The 22,922-nt window shown below is 45.9% G+C and overlaps 1 protein-coding gene across 1 annotated transcript in view; it reads left to right on the top strand.

The window, feature by feature from the left end:
- The window catches only part of fbxo3 (F-box protein 3), a 194,566-nt gene that overhangs the window by 68,566 nt on the left and 103,078 nt on the right, over positions 1-22,922 (top strand). Inside the window, exons 3-4 of the mRNA XM_078221355.1 lie at positions 7,054-7,217; positions 9,504-9,618. Coding sequence (XP_078077481.1) covers positions 7,054-7,217; positions 9,504-9,618 — 279 coding nt within the window. The remainder of the gene's footprint in view (positions 1-7,053; positions 7,218-9,503; positions 9,619-22,922) is intronic.

The raw sequence follows: 22,922 nt of genomic DNA, 5'->3' as shown, positions 1-22,922 counted from the left end.
GAGTGGATGAGCTGGATTCTGAGCTTCGGAAGCTGCGACACATCAGGGAGGGGGAGAGATACCTGAACACTGTGTTCCAGGTGGCAGTCACACCTCTTAGATGAAATACCCTGAGTTCAGCCAGTGTACAGGGACAGGAGGGTGTGGCTGCGAGTGAGGCAGGTAGAGGGATCCAGAAGGTAGGGTTGCAGGAGCCTCAGTCCCTGAACTTGTCCAACGGGTTTGAGATTCTTGCTCCCTGTGTGGACGGGAACAGGTACTGCAGGGAGGATGAGGAAACTGATCACGGCACCATGGTAAGGGAGCCGTTCAAGTTGGGGGAGAAAAAAGAAATATAGTTGTAATTGGGGATGATATAGTTAGGTCCATTGACACTGTTCTCTGTGATCAGGATCGAGAATCCTGAAGGTTGTGTTGCCTGCTCAGGTTTGGGATATCTCATCTGGGCTGCAGAGGAATTTGGAGTGAGAGGGTAAAGACCCAGTTGTCGTGGTCCACATAGGTACCAATGACATAAGTAGAACAGGAACAAAGGTTTTGCTAAGGGAGTATGAACAGCTAGGAGTTAGAACATAGAACATAGAACAGTACAGCACAGAACAGGCCCTTCGGCCCACGATGTTGTGCCGAGCTTTGTCTGAAACCCAGATCAAGCTATTTCCTCCCTATCATCCCGAAGTACTCCATGTGCCTATCCAATAGCTTCTTAAATGTTCCTAAAGTTTCTGACTCCACTTTCACTGCAGGCAGTCCATTCCACACCCCAACCACTCTCTGTGTAAAGAACCTACCTCGGACATCCTTCCTATATCTCCCACCATGAACCCTATAGTTATGCCCCCTAGTTACCGCTCCATTCACCCGAGGAAATAGTCTTTGAACGTTCAGTCTATCTATCCCCCTCATCATCTTATAAACCTCTATCAAGTCTCCTCTCAACCTCCTCCGCTCCAAAGAGAAAAGCCCAAGTTCCCTCAGCCTTTCCTCATAAGACCTACCCTCCAAACCAGGCAGCATCCTGATAAATCTCCTTTGCACTCTTTCCAGTGTCTCCACATCCTTCTTGTAGTGAGGTGACCAGAACTGCTCACAATATTCCAAATGCAAGTTAAGTTAAAAAACAGAACCAAAAAGGTAATCTCTGGATTACTACCTGAGCCAAGGGCTAATTGGCACAATTAGATTGTCTCAATAAGATTAAGGAGGTAAATGCATGGCTCAAAGCGGAATGGGTTTGAATTCATGGGACATTGGCTCCAGCTTTGGGGAAGAGGGGACCTGTTCCGATGGGACGGTCTTCATCTGAATCGTGCTGGGACTAGAGTCCTGGCGAATCGTATAACTAGGGCTATAAATAGGGCTTTAAACTAAATAGTGGGGAAGAGGGTTCAGTTGTATGGAGAATTAGAAAATCAAAGTTAAGGAGAGGGTAGAAGTGCAGGTTAATGGAGCTGAGGGCTCAGGAGAAGTTAGTAAAGTTTCCAGACCACATAATAGAACAGAGAGTATAGGAGGTGGCAGGAATCTAACCTCAGGCAGAGGAAAAAATGGTGACAAGTATAAGAGGGGAGGTGGTCAATGCAAGACTGAGGGTGTGGTACCTAAATGCGCACAGTATACTGAACAAGATAAATGAGCTTGTTGCGCATATTGAAATTGGCTGCTACGATGTTGTGGGCATCACAGAGACGTGGCTGCAAGGGGATCAGGGCTGGGATTTAAATATCCAAGGATATGTGTCCTATCAAAAAGACAGGCAGATGGGCAAAGGGGGTGGGGTTGCATTGTTAGTAAGGAATGAAGTTAAATCGATAGCAAGAAATGATATAGGGTCAGAAGGCATAGAATCTCTGTGGGTAGAGTTGAGGAATCGCAAAAGTAAAAAGACCCTGATGGGAGTTATGCACAGGCCTGCTAGCAGTAAGAACAAAGAACAATACAGCACAGGAACAGGTCCTTCGGCCCTCCAAGCCCGTGCCGCTCCCTGGTCCAAACTAGACCATTCTTTTCTATCCCTCCATTCCCACTCCTATGGCTGTCTAGATAAGTCTTAAACGTTCCCAGCGTGTCCGCCTCCACCACCTTGCCTGGCAGCGCATTCCAGGCCCCCACCACCCTCTGTGTAAAATATGTCCTTCTGATATCTGTGTTAAACCTCCCCCCCTTCACCTTGAACCTATGACCCCTCGTGAACATCACCACCGACCTGGGGAAAAGCTTCCCACCCTATCTATGCCTTTCATAATTTTATACACCTCTATTAAGTCTCCCCTCATCCTCTGTCTTTCCAGGGAGAACAACCCCAGTTTACCCAATCTCTCCTCCATACCAGGCAACATCCTGGTAAACCTCCTCTGTACTCTCTCCAAAGCCTCCACGTCCTTCTGGTAGTGTGGCGACCAGAACTGGATGCAGTATTCCAAATGCGGCCGAACCAACGTTCTATACATCTGCAACATCAGACCCCAGTAGTCAGGATGTGGGGCAGAAAATATATCAGGAGATAGAAAAGGCATATAAAAAAGGCAATATTATAATAATCATGGAGATTAGGAAAATCAGGTAGGTAATGGATCCCAAGAAAAGGAATTTGTGGAATGTCTGAGATTTGTTTTGGAGCAGCTTGTGACAGAGCCTACTAGGGAACAGGCAATTCTGGATTTGATGATGAGCAATGAGGTAGACTTGATTAAGGAACTTAAGGTGAAGGACTTGGGGAGCAGTGACCACAATATGATAGAATTTACCCTGCAGTTTGAGAGGGAGAAGCTGGAATCAGATATAACGGAATTACAATTAAATAAAGGTATCTACAAAGACATGAGGGAGGAGCTGGCCAGAGTTGATTGGAAAGGGAGCCTTGCAGGGAAGACAGTGGAACAGCAATGGCAGGAGTTTTTGAGAGTTAATCCGGAGGCACAACAGAAATTTAGCCTAAGGAGGAGGAAATATGCTAAGGGGAGGATGAGGCATCCATGGCTGACGAGGGAAGTCAAGGACAGCATAAAAGCAAAAGAAAAAGCATACAAAATGGCAAGGATTAGTGGGAAGCCAAAGGGTTGGGAAGCCTTTAAAAGTGAGCAGAGGACAACTAAAAAATCAATAAGAGGGGAAAAGATGAAATATGAGTGGAAGCTAGCTAGTAATATAGAAGATAGGAAGAGTTTTTTTCAATATATGAAAGGTAAAAGAGAGGCAAAAATTGGACCACTGGAAAATGAGGCTGGAGAAGTAATAATAGGAAACAAAGCAATGGCAGAGGAACTGAATAGTTACTTTGCTTCAGTCTTCATGGTGGAAGACACCAGTGGGATGCCAGAGCTCCAGGAGAGTCAGGGGGCACAGGTGAGTGTAGTGGCCATCACTAAGGAGAAGGTTCTGGGGAAACTGAAAGGTCTGAAGGTGGATACATCACCTGGACCTGGATTCTAAAAGAGATAGCTGAGGAAATTGTGAAGGCATTGGTGGTGATCTTTCAGGAATCACTGGAGGCAGGGAGGGTACCAGAGGACTGGAAAGTAGCTAATGTAACACCACTGTTTAAAAAGGGAGGGAGGCAGCAGACGGGAAATAATAGGCCGGTTAGCCTGACTTCGGTCATTGGCAAGATTTTAGAGTCCATTATTAAAGATGAGATTGCAAAGTACTTGGAAGTGCATGATAAAGTAGGACTGAGTCAGCACAGCTTTGTCAAGGGGTGATCATGTCTGACAACTCTGTTAGAGTTCTTTGAGGAGGTAACGAGGAAGTTAGATAGAGAACCAGTGGATGTGATTTATTTCGATTTCCAGAAGGCCTTTGACAAGGTGCCGCATAGGAGACTGTTAAAATACATTAAGTGCCCATGGTGTTAAGGGTAAGATCCTGACATGGATAGAGGATTGGCTGACTGGCAGAAGGCAGAGAGTGGGGATAAATGGGTCTTTTTCAGGATGGCAGCAGGTGACTAGTGGTGTGCCTTGGGTCAGTGCTGGGACCACAACTTTTCACAATATACATTAACGATTTGGAGGAAGGAACTGAAGGCACTGTTGCTAAGTTTGCAGATGATACAAAGATAATATTGAGGAAGGAGGGGAGCTGCAGAAGGACTTGGACAGGTTAGGAGAGTGGGCAAAGAAGTGGCAGATGGAATACAATGTGGAAAAGTGTGAAATTATGCACTTTGGAAGGAGGAATGGAGCTATTTTGTAAATGGGAAAATGCTTAGGAAATCAAACACAAAGGGACTTGGGAGTCATTGTTCAAGATTCTCTTAAGGTTAACATGCAGGTTCAGTCGGCAGTTAGGAAGGCAAATGCAATGTTAGCGTTCATGTTGAGAGCGCTAGAATACAAGAGCAGGGATATACTTCTGAAGCTGTATAAAGCTCTGATCAGACCCCATTTGGAGTATTATGAGCAGTTTTGGGCCCCATACCTAAGGAAGAATGTGCTGGCTTGAAAAGGGTCCAGAGGAAGTTCACAAGAATGATCCCTGGAATGAAGAGCTTGTCGCATGAGGAGCGGTTGAGGACTCTGGGTCTGTACTCGGGATGAGGGGGGAATCTTATTGAAACTTACAGGATACTGCAAGGCCTGGATAGAGTGGATGTGCAGAGGATGTTTCCACTAGTAGGAAAATCTCGAACCAGAGGGCACAACCTCAGGCTAAAGGGGCAATCCTTTATTACAGGGGTCTCCAAACTACGGCCCGCAGGCCACATCCGGCCCGCAGCAGGCCGCATCCGGATCGGAGTTTGGAGATCGCTGCTTTAGAACAGAGATGAGGAGGAATTTCTTCAGCCAGAGAGTGGTGAATCTGTGGAACTCTTTGCCGCAGAAGGCTGTGGTGGTGGCCAGGTCATTGAGTGTCTTTAAGACAGAGATATAGGTTCTTGATTAATAAGGGGATCAGGGGTATGGGAAAAAGGCAGGGGAATGGGGATGAGAAAAATATCAGCCATTATTGAATGGCGGAGCAGACTCGATGGGCCAAGTGGCCTAATTCTGCTCCTATGTCTTATGGTCTAATACTGAGAATGTGGTGGAGACAGGATCAAAGAACCATACAGCACACAAACAGGCCCTTCAGCCCTCCAAGCCTGCGCCGAACAGGTTGCCTGCCTAAACTAAAACCAAATGCACTTATGGAGTCCATATCCTTCCATTCCCATCCTATTCATGTATTTGTCTAGATGGGGAGATATCCCTTAAATGCTACTGTCACATCTGCTCCCCATGCACCCTAAACCTATGTCCCCCAGTATTTTCTGCCCGAGGAAAGAGCATCTGACTATCCACTCTGTCCATGCCACTCATCCCTCAAACTCCTTCGTTCCAGTGAGAACAAACCGAGTTTATCCAACCTCCCCTCATAGCTAATACCCTCCAGACCAGGCAACATCCTGATAAACCTCTTCTGTACCCTCTCCAAAGCATCCACAGCCTTCTGATGGTGTGGTGACCAGAATTGTACACAGTATTCCAAATGAGGCCTAACTAAGGCTCTGTACAGCTGCAGCATGACCTGCCAATTTTTATAGTCAATGCCCCGACTGATGAAGGCAAGCATACCGTATGCCTTCTTGACTACCTTATCCACCTGCGTTGCCACTTTCAGTGATCGGTGGAGACCTCTGAATGTCAATACTCCTAAGGATTCTACCATTTACTGTACAATTCCTACATGCATTGGACCTTCCAAAATGCATTACCGCACATTTGTTCAGATTAAATTCCATCTGCCATTTCTCTGCAGAAGTCTCCAACTGGTCTATATCTTGCTGTATCCTGTGACAATTCTCTTCACTATCCACAACTCCACCAATATTTGTGCCATCTGCGAACTTACTAATCAGACGAGCATTTTCCTCCAAATCATTTATATATACTATGAACAACAAAGGCCCCAAAACTGACCCCTGTGGAACACTGTAGTCACAGCTTCCATTCAGAAAAGCACCCCTCTACTGCTACCCTCTGTCTTCTATGGCCAAGCCAGTTCTGTTTCCATCTTGCCAGTTCTCCTCTGATCCCATGTGACTTCACCTTTCATACCAGTCTACCATGAGATACCTTCTCAAAGGCTTTACTGAAGTCCATGTATGTAACATCCACTGCCTTTCCCTCATCTATCATCTTCATCACTTACTCGAAAAACTCGATCGAGTTAGTGAAGCACGACCTCCCCTTCACAAAACCATTAGTGATAGACACTAATAAGTCCATTTGTTTCCAAATGTGAGTAAATCCTGTCCCTAAGAATCTTTTTCAATAATTTCCTGACCACTGAAGTAAAGCTCACTGGCCTGTAATTTTCTGGATTATCCTGCTGCCCATCTTAAACAATGGAACAACGTTGGCTACAGGTGAAGTTCCAGAGGACTGGAGAATACAATGAGGATACAAAGATTTCTGTCAAGGCCCCAGCAATTTCCACCCTTGCCTCCCTCAGTATTCTGGGGACTTATCTACTTTAATGCTTTTTAAGTTGCCCAACAACAACTCCTTTTTGATATCGACATGATCCAGAATGTATACACACCCTTCCCTAGACTCCTTATCCACCAAGTTCTTCTCTTTGGTGAATACTGAGGCAAATTATTCATTTAGTATCTCTCCCATTTCCTCTGGTTCCATGCATAGATTCCACTATCCTTGATTGGGTCAGTACTGATGGTGTGGTGAAGACAGGATCATTAATGAGAATGTGGTGGAGACAGAGTCAATAATGAGAGTGTGGTGGAGACAGGGTCAGTACAGATGGTGTGGTGGAGACGGGGTCAATCGAAGATTTTAATAAGAAATTGTTTGATCTGATGTCTTTTGCATGGCCCTCTGAAAAAGATTGGGTTGGGGATATAAGATGAGTTTCTATTGCACAAAGGTAGCATGAAGATGACAGAGTAAATGGCAGTGTGTTGTGCTGTTTGTATTCGATGGCTGTATAACTGCCTGTTTCTGCACCGTGCGAGGGATTGGGAAGATCTGTGTTTATTGTGTAAGTACAGCTGCTCTAAATTTTCGATTGACTGAATACCTTGCGCTAATCTTGCCGTCTTTCTTTTGTCAGGAATGATAAAATGAAGCACAATGTGAGTTGGATGGAGCTTTTCCGCCAGTTTTACTGCAACCTGGGACAATACATTGAACACTACGCAGAGCTAAAAGAAGCCTGGGAAAATTTGAAGAAGTTCTTGGGGTTGAATTGTCCTCGTATGATCACCTCATTAAATGGTAAGGAAACGTGATGGTCATTCATACCATAGTGTGGTTCCCACTGAGGATCGGGCAAGAGTCTTGGGGGGAGGGGCGGGGGGCAGTGCTGCGGCACTCGGAGTCAGCAGACATCCCGAATTTAACCAGACTTGATATTTGTCGTTATGGAAAGCCTGTGTCAACATGTTATCTACTGACCATCAAGCAGAATTTCAGCTCAATGTTTGCACAGGAGCACCGGAATATAGAGTCAAAGAAGTTTACAACATGGAAACAAGCCCTTCGGCCCAACTTGTCCATGCCACCCTTTTTTTAAAACCCCTAAGCTAATCCCAATTGCCCACATTTGGCCCATATCCCTCTATACCCATCTTATCCATGTAACTATCTAAATGCTTTTTAGAAGACAAAATTGTACCCGCCTCTACTACTACCTCTGGCAGCTTGATCCAGACACTCATGCCCTCTAGTGTTAGACTCCTTTACCTTTGGGAAAATATATTGACTATCTAGCTGATCTGTGCCCCTCATTATTTTATGGACCTCTATAAGATAACCCCTCAGCCTCCTATGCTCCAGAGAAAAAAGTCCCAGTCTATCCAGCCTCTCCTTATAACTCAACCCATCAAGTCCCGGTAGCATCCTAGTAAATCTTTTCTGCACTCTTTCTACTTTAATAATATCCTTTCTATAATAGGGTGACCAGAACTGCACACAGTATTCCAAGTGTGGCCTTACCAATGTCCTGTACAACTTCAACAAAACACCTCAACTCCTGTGTTCAATGTTCTGACCAATGAAACCAAGCATGCCGAATGCCGCCTTCACCACTCTGTCCATCTGTGACTCCACTTTCAAGGAGCTATGAACATGTACCCCTAGACCTCTTTGTTCTGTAACTCTCCCCAACGCCCTACCATTAACTGAGTAAGTCCTGCCCTGGTTCAATCTACCAAAATGCATCACCTCGCATTTATTTCAATTAAACTCCATCTGCCATTCTTCAGCCCACTGGCCCAATTGATCAAGATCCTGTTGCAATTGGAGATAACTTTCTTCACTTGGTGTCATCTGCAAACTTACTAACCATGCCTCCTATATTCTCATCCAAATCATTAATATAAATGATAAATAACAGTGGACCCAGCACCGATCCCTGATGAACATCACTGGTCACAGGCCTCCAGTTTGAAAAGCAACCTTCTACAACCACCCTCTGACTTCTGTCAAGAAGCCAATTTTGTATCCATTTAGATATCTCACCCGGGATCCCATGAGCTTTAACCTTATGCAACAACCTAACATGCGGTACCTTGTCAAAGGCCTTGCTAAAGTCCATGTAGACAACATCAACTGCACTGCCCTCATCTACCTTCTTGGTTACCCCTTCAAAAAACTCAATCAAATTTGTGAGACATGATTTTCCACTCACAAAGCCATGCTGACTGTCTCTAATCAGTCCTTGTATCTCTAAATGCCTGTAGATCCTGTCTCTCAAAATACCTTCCAACAACTTACCCACCACAGATGTGAGGCTCACTGGCCTGTAGTTCCCAGGCTTTTCCCTGCAGCCCTTTTTAAACAAAGGCACAACATTTGCCACTCTCCAATCTTCAGGCACCTCACCCGTGACTATCGATGATCCAAATATCTCGGCTAGGGAACCTGCAATTTCCTCTCTAGACTCCCACAATGTCCTGAGATACACTTCATCAGGTCCCGGGGATTTATCTACCTATCAACAGGAGGATGACGGCATGGTGGCAGAGAGTCCAGACAGGATGAGGATTAGAGAGACAGGGTGAGGAGAGGATTAGAGAGACGGGGTGAGGAGAGGATTAGAGAGACGGGGTGAGGAGAGGATTAGAGAGACGGGGTGAGGAGAGGATTAGAGAGACGGGGTGAGGAGAGGATGACCGATGGAGGGAGGCAGAGAGGGGATGGAGGGAGTGAGAGATAGATGGATACAGACATAGGCTGGACTCGATCTATTCTCTGTCGTTTGCTGATGAGACAGTAAGCTTGAAATATGCGAGGCAAGTTTTATACACAGAGGGTGGTGAATGTCTGGAACTCGCTGCCTGGGCAGGTGGTGCGAGCAGGTACGATAGCAGAATTTAGGGGACAACTAGATGAATACATGAATAGGATGGGAATGGAAGGATATGGACTCCGTAAGTGCATTTGGTTTTAGTTGAGGCAGACATCATGATCGGCGCAGGGTTGGAGGGCCGAAGGGCCTGTTCCTGTGTTGTACTGTTCTTTGTTGTTTGCTTCTCAATCCTGACCTCTACCTCTCCACAGTGGGTTTAACAGAACAAGAATTGGCCCTGGTTGAACAGCGAATTCAATTCAAGCTACCCAAAGATTATCGCTGCTCCCTTCGCATACACAATGGGCAGCGGCTAGTCGTACCTGGGTAAGATATCCAGCTTTGTGTTATAGGGATTCATGTTCACAGTTTCTTGCTGTGTTACAGTGGGTCGCGTTCTCGGTTTCTCACTGTGTGTTACGTGGGTCATGTTTTCGGTCTCTCGCTGTGTGTTACAGTCGGTCATGTTCAACCACAAGACCATAAGATACAGGAGCAGAATTAGGCCATATGGCCCATCAAGTCTGCTCCGCCATTCAATCATGGCCGATATGATTCTCATCCTCATTCTTCTGCCTTCTCCCCATAACCCTTAATCCCCTTATTGATCAAGAACCTATCTATCTCTGTCTTAAAGACACTAAATGACCTGGCCTCCACAGTCCTCTGTGGCAATGAGTTCCACAGATTCGCCACCCTCTGGCTGAAGAAATTCCTCCTCATCTCAGTTTTAAAGGAACGTCTCTTCACTCTGAGGTTGAGCCCTCGAGTGCTCGTCTCTCCCACAAGTGGAAACATTCTCTCCCACGTCCACTCTATCTAGGCCTCTCAGTATTCTGAGAGTTTCAATTAGATCCCCCCTCATCCTTCTAAACTCCATCAAGCATAGACCCAAACTCCTCAACCTCTCCTCATATGGCAAACCTTTAATTCCTGGGATCATTCTTGTGAACCTCCTCTGGACCCCCTCGAAGGCCAGCACATCCTTCCTTAGGTATGGCCCAAAACTGCACACACTATTCCAAATGGGGCCTGACCAGGGTCTTATACATCCTCCGCAGCACATCCCTGCTTTTGTATTCTCGCTCTCCAGAAATGAATGCTAACATTGACTTGCCTTCCTAACTGCCAATTGAACCTGCATGTTTAACTTGAGAGTCCTGAAACAGGACTCCCAATCCCTTTGTGCTTCAGATTTCCAAAACCTTTCCCCATTTAGAAAATAGTCCACGCCTCTATTCTTCCTACCAAAGTGCATAACCTCACACTTTCCCACATTGTATTCCATCTGTCACTTCTTCGCCCACTTGCCTAGCCTGTCCAAGTCATTCTGCAATCTCCCAACTTCCTCAACACTGTCCCTCTACATATCTTTGTATCATTCGGAAATTTAGCAACTTTGTCCTCAGATCCATCTTCCAGATCATTAATGCATATAGTGAAAAGTTGTGGTCCCAACACTGATCCCGATGGAGCACCACGAGTCACCAATTGCCCATCCTGAAAAGGTCTGCCTTATCCCCACTCTCTGCCTTCTGTCTGTTGGCTAATCTTCTATCCATGCCAGTAACTTGCTTTTAACACCATTGGTTCTTAACTTATTTAGCAGCTTCCTGTAAAGCATCTTGTCAAAGGCTTACTGAAAATCCAAATAAATCACGTCCACTGGCTCTCCTTTGGCTAACTTTTTCGTTACCTCCTCAAAAAATTCTAACAGATTTGTCAGAATAGACCTCCCATTGTTGAAGCTATGCTGACTCAGCCTATTTTACCATGAATTTCCAAGTACACCCCAATTCCATCCTTAATAATGTTCTCCAAGATCTTACCCAGGACTTCTTCACCTACTCCCCCTATTCTACCTGAGTAAACCTTACCCACACATAGGTGAACTCTTTGAAAAGATCGGGCGCTATCTTACTATCCAGCCCATGCCTAGGCTGTGCACTCTCCTTCAGCTCCTTGACTTCTCTCAAGATTTCCTTCACTAATCCCACCGGTTGAGCATCTTTTACCACATCCTTTTTCCCAGTGCCTTTCTTAAGCCATCAACACTCTGACTTTCTGTGTCCTATCTTATCACAGTGAAAACACCTGAGGTCTTTCACCTCTTTTCCACCCTCTTGGGGTTTTTTTTTCACATGTAGTAAGCTGTTCCCAGTGTGATCGACTTTCTGTTTTTCATTGAAAGATCTCCCTCTTTTCTAATTTATATCCCTCATGGAATGAAATTGCTGTCGGAAGCTAGATTTCAATTTGTGCGCTAATGCGTATTCATCTGTCATCTCTGCAGCTCTTGCTGTTTCAACTTTCTGTTCTTCAACATAGTCATAGAGGTTTACAGCATGGAAACAGGCCCTTTGACCCAACTTGTCCCTGCCGCACCTTTTTTTTAAACCACTAAGCTAGTCCCAATTGCCCGTGTTTGGCCCATATCCCTCTATACCCATCTTACCCATATAACTGTCTAAATGCTTTTTAAAAGACAAAATTGTACCTGCCTTGACTACTATCTCTGGCAGCTTGTTCCAGACACTCACCACCCTCTGTGTGGGGAAAAAATGACCCTCTGTACCCTTTTGTATCTCTCCCCTCTCACGTTAACCTATGCCCTCTCGTTAGAGACTCCCCTACCTTTGGGATAAATATTGACCATCCCGCTGATCCATGTCCCTCATTATTTTATAGACCTCTATAAGATCTCCCCTAAGCCTCCTATGCTCCTGTTTTTTGCTGTGTGTTACCGTGTGTTGTGTTCTCACCTTCTCGCTGTGTTGCAGTGAGTCGTTGTCTTGGTTTCTCGCTGTATTGCAGTGGGTTGTGTTCTCGGTTTCTCGCTGTGTTACAGTGGGTCGTGCTATTGGTTTCTCACTGTGTTACAGTGGGTCATGTTCTTGGTTTGCCCCTGTGTGTTACAGTGGCTCCTGTTCTCATATACTCACTGGTTAGTGTGTTGTGTTCTCACTTTATTGCTATGTGTTACTGTGTGTTGTGGTCTCAGTTTCTCACTGAGTATTACTGTACGTTGTGTTCTCGCCTTCTCGCTGTGTTACGGTGTGTCGTGGTCTCCGTCTCTACTGTATGTTACTGTGTGTTGTTCTCGGATTTTCGCTGTGTGTTACTTTGTGTCTTGTTCTCGGTTTCTCGCTGTGTGTTACCATCGGTCATGGTCTGGGTTTTTTGCTCTTTTTTAGAGTGGATCATGTTCTCGCTTTCTCACTGTGTTACAGTGTGTCATGGTCTCGGTTTCTCGCTTTGTTACAGGGGGTTGTTTTCTCTGTTTCTCACAGTTGTTACCGTGTGTTGTGTTCTTGCTTTCTCGCTGCGTTACCGTGGGTCACGGTCTGGATTTCTTGCTCTTTTTTACAGTGGGTCGTGTTCTCGCTTTCTCGCTGTTATAGTAGGTCTTGTTCTCGGTTTCTTGCTGTTTTAGAGTGGGTTGTGTTCTTGGTTTCCCACTGTGTTATAGAGGGTCGTATTCTCGGTTTCTCACTGTTACAGTGTGTCATTTTCTCGCTGTGTTACAGGGGTTCGTGTTCTCGGTTTCTCTCTGACTTAATTTGGGCCTCGTTCTCGATTTCTCACTGTGTTCCAGAGTGTTGTGATCTAACGTTCTCGCTGTGTCAGTGTGCCGTGTTCTCGTTTTTCTCGCTGTGTGTTTCTGTGTGTCATGTTCTCGTTTCTCACTGTGTTACAGTGGGTCATATTCTTGGCTTCTCGCTGTGTGTTACCGTGGGTAGTGTTCTCAGTTTTTCACTTTTTGTTTCAGTGGGTTGTGTTCTTGTTTCTTGCTGTGTGTTACTGTGGGTCGTTTTCATTGTTTTTCGCTGTGTGTGTGTGTCATGTTCTCACCTCCTCACTGTGTTATCGTGGATCGTTTTCATTACCTCTCACTGTGTGTTATCGTGTGCCGTGTTTTCACCTTCTCACTGTGTCACAGTGGTCATGTGCTTGGTTTCCTGCTGTGTGTTAAAGTGGCTGCTCTTCTCTGGTACTCACTGTGTTACAGTGTGTCGTGGTCTCGGTCTCTAGCTGTGTGTTACTGTATGTCGTGTTCTTGGATACTCGCTGTGTTAGCGTGTTGTGTACCCACTTTCTCGCTGTATTACTTTGTGTCTTGTTCTCAGTTTCTTGCTGTGTTACCGTGGGTCATGGTCTGGGTTTTGTGCTTTTTTTTTTACAGTGGGTCGTGTTCTCGCTTTCTCGCTGTGTTGCAGTGAGTCATGGAGCCATAGAGGTTTACAGCATGGAAACAGGCCCTTCGGCCCAACTTTTCCATGCCACCCTTTCCTTTTTAAAACCCCATAGCTAACCCCAATTGCCCGCATTTGGCCCATATCGTTCTGTACCCATCATACCCATGTAACTCTCTAAATGCTTTTTAAAAGACAAAATTGTACCTGCCTCTACTACTACCTCTGGCAGCTTGTTCCAGACACTCACCACCCTCTGTGTGAAAAAATTGCCCCTCTGGACACTTTTGTATCTCTCCCCTCTCACCTTAAACCTATGCCCTCTAGTTTTAGACTCCCCTACCTTTGGGAAAAGATATTGACTATCTCGCTGATCTGTGCCCCTCTTTATTTTATAGACCTCTATAAGATCACCCCTCAGCCTCCTACGCTCCAGAGAAAAAAGTCCCAGTCTATTCAGCCTCTCCTTGTAACTCAATCCATCAAGTCCCGGTAGCATCCTAGTAAATCTTTTCTGCACTCTTTCTAGTTTAAAAATTATCCTTTCTATAATAGGGTGACCAGAACTGTACACAGTATTCCAAGTGTGGCCTTACCAATGTCTTGTACAACTTCAACAAGAAGTCCCAACTCCTGTATTCAATGTTCTGACCGATGAACGCTCTCTCCACTCACATTGTCTGTACCTTTAAGACTTGATTACCTGTAAAGACTCGCATTCCAACCATTATTTTGTAAATTGAGTTTGTGTCTTTATATGCCCTGTTTGTGAACAGAACTCCCACTCACCTGACGAAGGAGCAGTGCTCCGAAAGCTAGTGGCTTTTGCTATCAACTAAACCTATTGGACTTTAACCTGGTGTTGTGAGACTTCTTATTCTGTCAAGAAGCCAATTTTGTATCCATTTAGATACCTCACCCTGGATCCCGTGAGATTTAACTTTATGCAACAACCTACCATGTGGTACCTTTTCAAAGGCCTTGCTAAAGTCCACGTAGACAACATCAACTGCACTGCCCTCATCTTCCTTCTTGGGTTACCCCTTCAAAAAACTCAGTCAAATTTGTGAGACATGATTTTCCACTCACAAGGTCATGCTGACTGTCCCTAATCAGTCCTTGCGTCTCTAAATGCCTGTAGATCCTGTCTCTCAGAATACCTTCCAACAATTTACCCACCACAGATGTGAGGCTCACTGGCCTGTAGTTCCCAGGCTTTATCCTGCAGCCCTTTTTAAACAAAGGCACAATATTTGCCACTCTCCAATCTTCAGGCACCTCACCCGTGACTATCGATGATCCAAATATCTCGGCTAGGGGACCCACAATTTCCTCCCTAGCCTCCCACAATGTCCTGGGATACATTTCATAAGGTCCCGGGGATTCATCTACCTTGATCCGCTTTAAGACTTCCAGCACCACCTCCTCTGTAATATGTACACTCCTCAAGACATCACTATTTATTTCCCCAAGTTCCCTAACATCCATGTCGCGTTCTCGGTTTCTCACTGTTATAGTGTGTCGTGTTCTCACTTTCCCGCTGTGTTACAGGGGTTCGTGGTCTCGGTTTCTCGCGGTGTGTTACCATGTGTCGTGTACTCGCCTTTTCACTGTATTATAGTGGGTCCTGTTCTTGGTTTGTCGCTGTGTTACAGTGGGTTGATTTCTCTGTTTCTCGCTGTGTTACAGTGTGTCGTGTTCTCGCCTTCTTGCTGTGTTACAGTATGTCATGGTCTCAGTTTCTCGGTGTGTGTTACTGTGTGTCCTGTTCTCGGTTTCTCATTGTGTACTACTGTGGTTGGTGGCCTGGGTTTCTTGCTCTTTTTTCCAGTGGGTCATGTTCTCGGTTTCTCGCTGTGTTACAATGGTGTTCTTGGTTTCTTCCTGTGTTACGGTATGTCGTGTTCTCACGTTCTGTTACAGGGATTGGTGTTCTTGATTTCTCACTGTTACTTTATGTCATGTTCTCGGTTTCTCGCTGTGTGTCACAGTGGGTCATGTTCTCAGTTTCTCACTGTGTTACAGTGGGTTGTGTTCTCGGTTTCTCACGGTGTGTTACCGTGTGTCGTGTTCTCGCTGTGTGCTACCGTTGGTCGTGATCTGGGTTTCTTGCTCTTTTTTCCCCGTGGATCGTGTTCTCGGTTTCTTGCTGTGTGTTAGCATGTGTCATTTTCTCGCTTTTTCACTGTCACAGTGGGTCGTGTTCCCGGTTTCTCAATGTGTTAGAATGGGTCGTGTTCCCGGTTTCTCACTGTATTACAAGGGTTCGTGTTCTTGGTTTCTCACTGTTACTTTGTCATGTTCTCGGTTTCTCACTGTGTGTTACAGTGGGTCATGTTCTCGGTTTCTCACTGTGTGTTACAGTGGGTCGTGTTCTCGATTTCCCGCTGTTTGTTACAGTATGTCGATTTCACTTTCTCGTTATGTGTTACTGTGTGTTGTGTTCTCGGTTTCTCGCTGTGTTACAGTGGATCATTTTCTCTGTTTCTCAGTGTGTTGTATTCTCGCTTTCTTGCAGTGTTAGTGGGTCCTCTTCTCGGTTTCTTGCTGTGTGTTACCGTGGGTCGTGTTCTCGGTATCCCGCTGTGTTACAATAGGTCGTGTTCTTGGTTTCTCACTGTGTTATAGTATGTCGTGTTCTCACTTTCTTGCTGGGTTACAGGGGTTTGCGTTCTCGATTTCTCGCTGTGTTAGAGTGTGTCGTGTTCTCACCTTCTCACTGTTACAGTGGGTCGTGTTCTTGGTTTCTCACAGTTATAGTGGGTTGTGTTCTCAATTTCTCGCTGCCTGTTCCAGTGGGTCATGTTCTCGGTTTCTCGCTGTGTGTTACCGCGTGTCGTGTTCTTGGTTGCTCACTGTGTTACAGTGGGTTATGTTCTCAGTTTCTCGCTGTGTTACTGTGTGTCGAGTTCTTGGTTTCTCAGTGTTACAGTGGGTTGTGTTCTCTGTTTCTTGCTGTGTTAGTGGGTCGTGTTCTCGGTTTCTCGCTGTTACAGTGGGTCGTGTTCTCGATTTCATGCTGTCTGTTACAGTGGGTCATTTTCACTGTTCCTCGCTGTGTTACTGTGTGTCGTATTCTCACCTCACTATTACAGCAGGGCCTGTTCTTGGTTTCTTGCTGTGGTACAGTGGGTCGTGTTCTCGGTTTCTCTCTGTGTTATTGTGTGTCATGCACTCACTCTCTCTTGCTTTGTCTAAAAAGGGCTGCAGGGAAAAGCATGGGAACTATAGGCCAATAGCCTCACATCTGTCGTGGGTAAATTGTTGGATGGTATTTTGAGAGACAGGATCTAGAGGCATTTAGAGACACAAGGACTGATTAGGGACAGTCAACATGGCTTTGTGAATGGAAAATCATGTCTCTCAAATTTGATTGAGCTTTTTGAAGGGGTAACCAAGAAGGTAGATGAGGGCAGTGCGCTTGATGTTGTCTACATGGACTTTAGCAAGGCTTTTGACAAGGTACTGCATGGTAAAGAGTTTAAAGAGCAGGAACACAGAGCAGTGACAGTTTAAAGAGCGGGAACACAGAGCGGTGACAGTTGGGAGTTTGGGTGGAGAGGATGGCAATTAGGGCAGTTCAATGCTCCTCTTGCAGGATGTGGGAGGTAAGGGTCACCATTAGTGACCCTACTGACTTCACCTGTGGGAGATGCACCCAGCTCCAGCTCCTCACAGACCGCCTTAGGGAATTGGAGCTGGAACTGGATGAACTTCGGATCATTCGGGAGGCAGAGGGGGTGATAGATAACAGTTATCAGGATAACAGTTATCAGGAAGTGGTAACATGTAAAAACGAAGGTAGCTGGGTGACAGTCAGGAGAGGGGAGGGGAGGAAGCAGTCACCGACCTTCTGTTCCATCAAAGAACAAGATAAGGGTATGAATAATGGGACAACGAGTTCTGGTAGGTCAGCAAGTTAAAACCTGATTAATGATATTGCTCACGATTCTATTACTAATCGAATTCCTGAATATGCTCTGGTCACGAAAACTGATAATAATTATGTATAAATACTGAACTGTTTCTCTGTGTAATTGCGGATTTGAGGAGGAATTAGCAAGTTGTACCAACTGCTCTCTGAACTCAAGTTTTCAACCAAAACTGCATGCAGCCTTTCGTAAATAAAGATAAGTTATTTAGTTGGAACGAATTTTGTTGAGTCTTTCTATCACAGTCAAGAAGCAGGAAAGTTTCCATTTCAACATAATCAAAAAGAAAAAAGAGGCATACATAAGGTCCAGGCAGCTAAAAACAGATGAAGCACTGGGGGAATACAGAGAAAGTAGAAAAGAACTCAAACAGGGAGTAAGAAGGGCAAAAAGGGGTCACAAAATGTCCTTGGCAGACAGGATTAAGGAGAATCCCAAGGCATTTTATACATACGTTAGGAACAAGAGGGTTGTCAGAGAAAGAGCCGGGCTTCTCAAGAACAAAGGAGGGGAATTGTGCTGAGAACCCGAGGAAGTAGGTGAGATCCTAAATGAATACTTTGCATCAGTATTCACAAAGGAGAGGGACGCGTTGATTGGTAGTGTCTCAGAGGGATGCGTAGACCCGTTAGAACAAATCGCAATTACAAGGGAGGGAGTGTTAGGTGTTTTAGGAAGCATTAAGGTAGACAAATCCCCAGGGCCAGATGGCATATGTCCTAGATTACTGAGAGAGACAAGAGATGAAATTGCTGGGCCTCTAACAGAAATCTTTGTTGCTTTATTGGACACAGGTGAGGTCCCAGAGGATTGGAGGATAGCAAATGTGGTCCCGTTATTTAAGCAGGCTAGCAAGGATAACCTAGGTAATTATAGGCCAGTGAGCTTGACGTCCGTGGTAGGGAAATTGTTGGAGAAGATTCTTAGAGATAGCATCGATACACATTTAGAACTGAATAGTCTCATTAGTGATAGACAACATAGTTTTGTACGAGGGAGGTCATGCCTCACAAATTTGGTTGAGTTTTTTGAGGAGATGACCAAAATGATTGACGAGGGAAGGGCCGTGGATGTCGTCTATATGGATTTTAGTAAAGCATTTGACAAGGTCCCTCATGGCAGGCTGGTGCAAAAGGTTAAATCTCACGGGATCAAAGGTGAACTAGCTAGATGGGTACAGAACTGGCTTGGCCATAGAAGACAGAGGGTAGCAGTGGAAGGGTCTTTTTCTGATTGGAGGTCTGTGACTAGTGGTGTTCCGCAGGGTTCTGTACTGGGACCTCTGCTGTTTGTGATATAGAAACATAGAATCCCTCCAATGCAGAACGAGGCCATTTGGCCCATTGAGCCTGCATCGACAACAAACCCACCCAGGCCCTATCCCCGTAACCCCACGCTAATCTCCCTGACATTAAGGAGCAATTGAGCATGGCCAACCAACCTAACCTGCACATCTTTGGAGTATGGGAGGAAACTGATGCACCAGGAGGAAACCTATGCAGACACGCGGAGAACCTGCAAACTCCACACAGACAGCCATCCGAGGCCGGAACTGAACCTGGGTCTCTGGCGCTGTGAGGCAGCAGTGCTGACCACTGCGCCACCCTCTCTTTCACCCCACTCACCGAAATTGTCACCCAGCACAGTTCAAATGAAGCCCATCTCAACAGTGTATCTCCCACTTTTCCCCAGTATTGGTGCAAGTGTCCCATGAATCAAAACCTATTTCTCCCACAGTATTCTTCGAGCCATGCATTTAACTCTCTCTTCCGATTTACCCAATGCCAATTTGTTCACGGTTCAAGTTTAGCCCGAGCTATTCGTACTCCCTCAGCAGAACCTTATGTTTTTGGTACCTTGTGGATTCTTCCCCTTCCAGTGCAAATTCCTATGCAGCCCTAAACAGATGTCCCGAACCCTGGCACAGAACAGGTAACACAGCCAGGTGGACTCCCACTTTCGGCTGCAGAAAACTGTCTCTCTGTAGTGGCTGTCAGATCACATATTTTAACATTCCTATTAACACCCCCTACTACAATGGTTTCCTGTCGCAAGGTGTCGAGGTCAGTTTGTTCCCTGTCACCACCACTTTCATCCATATTGGCTGCAAAAAGCTAAAATCTGTTGGATCATAATAAAGCCTGAGGCTCCTCCACGTCTGCCTTCCGGAGTCCCTTACTTGCCTCACTCACAGGTCGCATCCTCCTGTTCCTGACCACTGACTGAACCCTATTATAAAGGATGTGACCACCAGCTGTTAAAAAAGTGCCCAGATAACTTTAGCCCTGCCTGATGATCGTGATGATTGCAGCTCAGCCGCCATGGAAACACAGAAACTAAAAGCACGAGGAGGCCATTCGGCCCTTCAAGACTGCTCAGCCATTCATTTTGATCATAGCTGGTCATCGTATGCAATATCCTGATCCCCTTTTCCTCCCACATCCCTTGATCCCTTTAGCCCCCAAGAGCTATATCTAATCTCCAGTTTGATGACTCTGGGCTGACGAACCACTGCAAACGTGTCTACCCCGAATCGCCTACCTGGCTGTGCGGGAGCTCCCACATTCTGCAGCTGCAACACGTCACCCTCACGGTGGGGTTAAAGGAACACGTTCTTAATCCGTGTGTAAATAATAAACGTCGCTACCGCCTAAACCACCTGTACCGCTGCGATATAAACCTCACGGCGACCAATAAAGACGACTAATAACTGATGTGTCTTTTGAAGATAAACAAGGAATGTGCGCTCACCCAAACCAGTAATTCACCTGTCTCGGGGTGAGGACGACGCACGGTCTTCTCTCAGCCTCAGGTGCTGTGGAGTCCTACACACACACATTGGACTGCTCCACATCCGGGCTTGCTTTCAACCCACCTCCTCATTTGGCGCCTCTGCTTTTTTTTTGTGTCTCGCGGCACCAGGGAATCCGGGGTTCGATTCCCGGCTTCGGGTGACTGTCCGCGCGGAGTCCGCATGTTCTCCCCGTGTCTGCGTGGGTTTCCTCCCACAGTCCCATGGACATGTGCTGGTTCGGGTGCTAAAATTCTCCCTCAGCGTGTACCCGAACAGGCGCCGGACTGTGGCGACTAGGGGGATTCTCACAGTAACTTCATTGCAGTGTGAATGTGAAGCCTTACTTGTGGCACTGACAAATAAACTTTTTACAAATAAATATATATAAATGATTTGGAAGACGATGTAGCTAGTCTGATTAGTAAGTTTGCGGACGACACAAAGATTGCTGGAGTTGCGGATAGTGATGAACATTGTCAGAGAATACAGCAGGATATAGATAGGCTGGAAAGTTGGGCGGAGAAATGGCAGATGGAATTTAATCCAGATAAATGCGAAGTGATGCATTTTGGTAGATCTAATGCAGGGAGGAGCTGTACAATAAATGGCAGAACCATCAGGAGTATAGACACACAGAGGGATCTGGGTGTGCAAGTCCACAGATCCTTAACGGTGGCAGCAGAGGTGGAAAAGGTGGTGAAGAAGGCATATGGCATGCTTGCCTTTATTGCACGGGGTATAGAGTATAAAAGTTGGCGTATGATGTTGCAGTTATATAGAACGTTGGTTAGGCCACATCTGGAATACTGCGTCCAGTTCTGGTCACCACACTACCAGAACTGTTCAACACTACCAGTTGAACACGTGGTTGCAGGGATGGTGCAGGAGGGAGGGTTTCAGATACCTGGACAATTGGGGCTCTTTCTGGGGTAGGTGGGACCTCTACAAACAGGATGGTCTGCACTTGAACCAGAGGGGTACCAATATCTTGGGGGGGGGGGGAAATTTGCTAATGCTCTTCGGGAGGGTTTAAACTAATTCAGCAGAGGGGTGGGTACCTGAATTGTAGCTCTGGTGTACAGGAGGTTGAGAGTAGTGAGGTCATGGATGAGGTTTCAGGGTTGCAGGAGTGTACTGGCAGGCAGGAAGGTGGTTTGAAGTGTGTATACTTCAACGCCAGGAGCATCCGGAATAAGGTGGGTGAGCTTTGCAGCATGGGTTGGTACCTGGGATTTCGATGTTGTGGCCATCTCAGAGACATGGATAGAGCAGGGACAGGAATGGTTGTTGCAGGTTCCAGGGTTTAGATGTTTCAGTAAGTGCAGGGAAGGTGGTAAAAGAGGGGGAGGTGTGGCATTGTTAGTCAAGGACAGTATTACGGTGGCAGAAAGGACATTTGATGAGGACTCGTCTCCTGAGGTAGTTTGGGCTGAGGTTAGAAACAGGAAAGGAGAGGTCACCCTGTTGGGAGTTTTTTATAGACCTCTGCAAAGTTCCAGAGATGTAGAGGAAAAGATTGCAAAGCTGATTCTGGATAGGAGCGAAAGTAACAGGGTAGTTGTTGTGGGGGAATTTAACTTTACAAATATTGACTGGAAAAGCTATAGTTCGAGTACTTTAGAGGGGTCAGTTTTTGTCCAATGTGCGCAGGAAGGCTTCCTGACATGGTATGTAGATAGACCAACAAGAGGCGAGGCCACATTGGATTTGGTAATGGGTAATGAACCAGGCCAGGTGTTAGATTTGGAGGTAGGTGAGCACTTTGGTGATATTGACCACAATTCGATTACGTTTACCTTAGCAAGAGTTATAGCTGGGGGAAAGGAAATTATGATGCGATTAGGCGAGATTTAGCTGGCATAGGTTGGGGAAGGAAACTGCAGGGGATGACCAAATTGTAATGTGGAGCTTGTTCAAGGAACAGGTACTACGCGTCCTCGATAAATATGTACCTGTCAGGCAGGGAGGAAGCAGTCGTGTGAGGGAACCGTGGTTTACTAAGGAGGTTGAATCTCTTGTCAAGAGGAAGAAGGAGACTTATGTTGAGATGAGACGTGAAGGCTCAGGGCACTTGAGAGTTACAAGTTAGCCAGGAAGGACCTCAAGAAAGAGTTAAGAAGAGCGAGGGGGGAACATGAGAAGTCTTTGGCAGGTAGGATCAAGGAAAACCCTAAAGCTTTCTATAGGTATGTCAGGAGTAAAAGAATGACTAGGGTAAGATTAGGGCCAGTCAAGGACAGTAGTGGGAAGTTGTGCGTGGAGTCTGAAGAGATAGGAGAGGCGCTAAATGAATATTTTTTGTCGGTATTCACACAGGAGAGGGACAGTGTTGTCGAGGGGAGTACTGAGATGCAGGCTGTTGGACTGGACGGGATTAATGTTCATAAGGAGGAGGTGTTAGCAATTCTGGAAAGGGTAAAAATAGATATGTCCCCTGGGCCGGATGGGATTTATCCTAGGATTCTCTGGGAGGCTAGGGAGGAGATTGCAGAGCCTTTGGCTTTGATCTTTATGTCGTCATTGTCTACAGGAACAGTGCCAGAAGACTGGAGGATAGCAAATGTTGTCCCCTTGTTCAAGAAGGGGAGCAGGGACAACCCTGGTAATTATAGACCGGTGAGCCTTACTTCTGTTGTGGGCAAAGTATTGGAAAGGATTATAAGAGATAGGATTTATAATCACCTAGAAAGGAATAATTTGATTAGGAATAGT

This window comes from Mustelus asterias, chromosome 9 (genome assembly GCF_964213995.1).
Source record: "Mustelus asterias chromosome 9, sMusAst1.hap1.1, whole genome shotgun sequence".
Lineage (NCBI taxonomy): Eukaryota > Metazoa > Chordata > Chondrichthyes > Carcharhiniformes > Triakidae > Mustelus > Mustelus asterias.
This window is presented reverse-complemented; position numbering and strand designations above follow the sequence as displayed.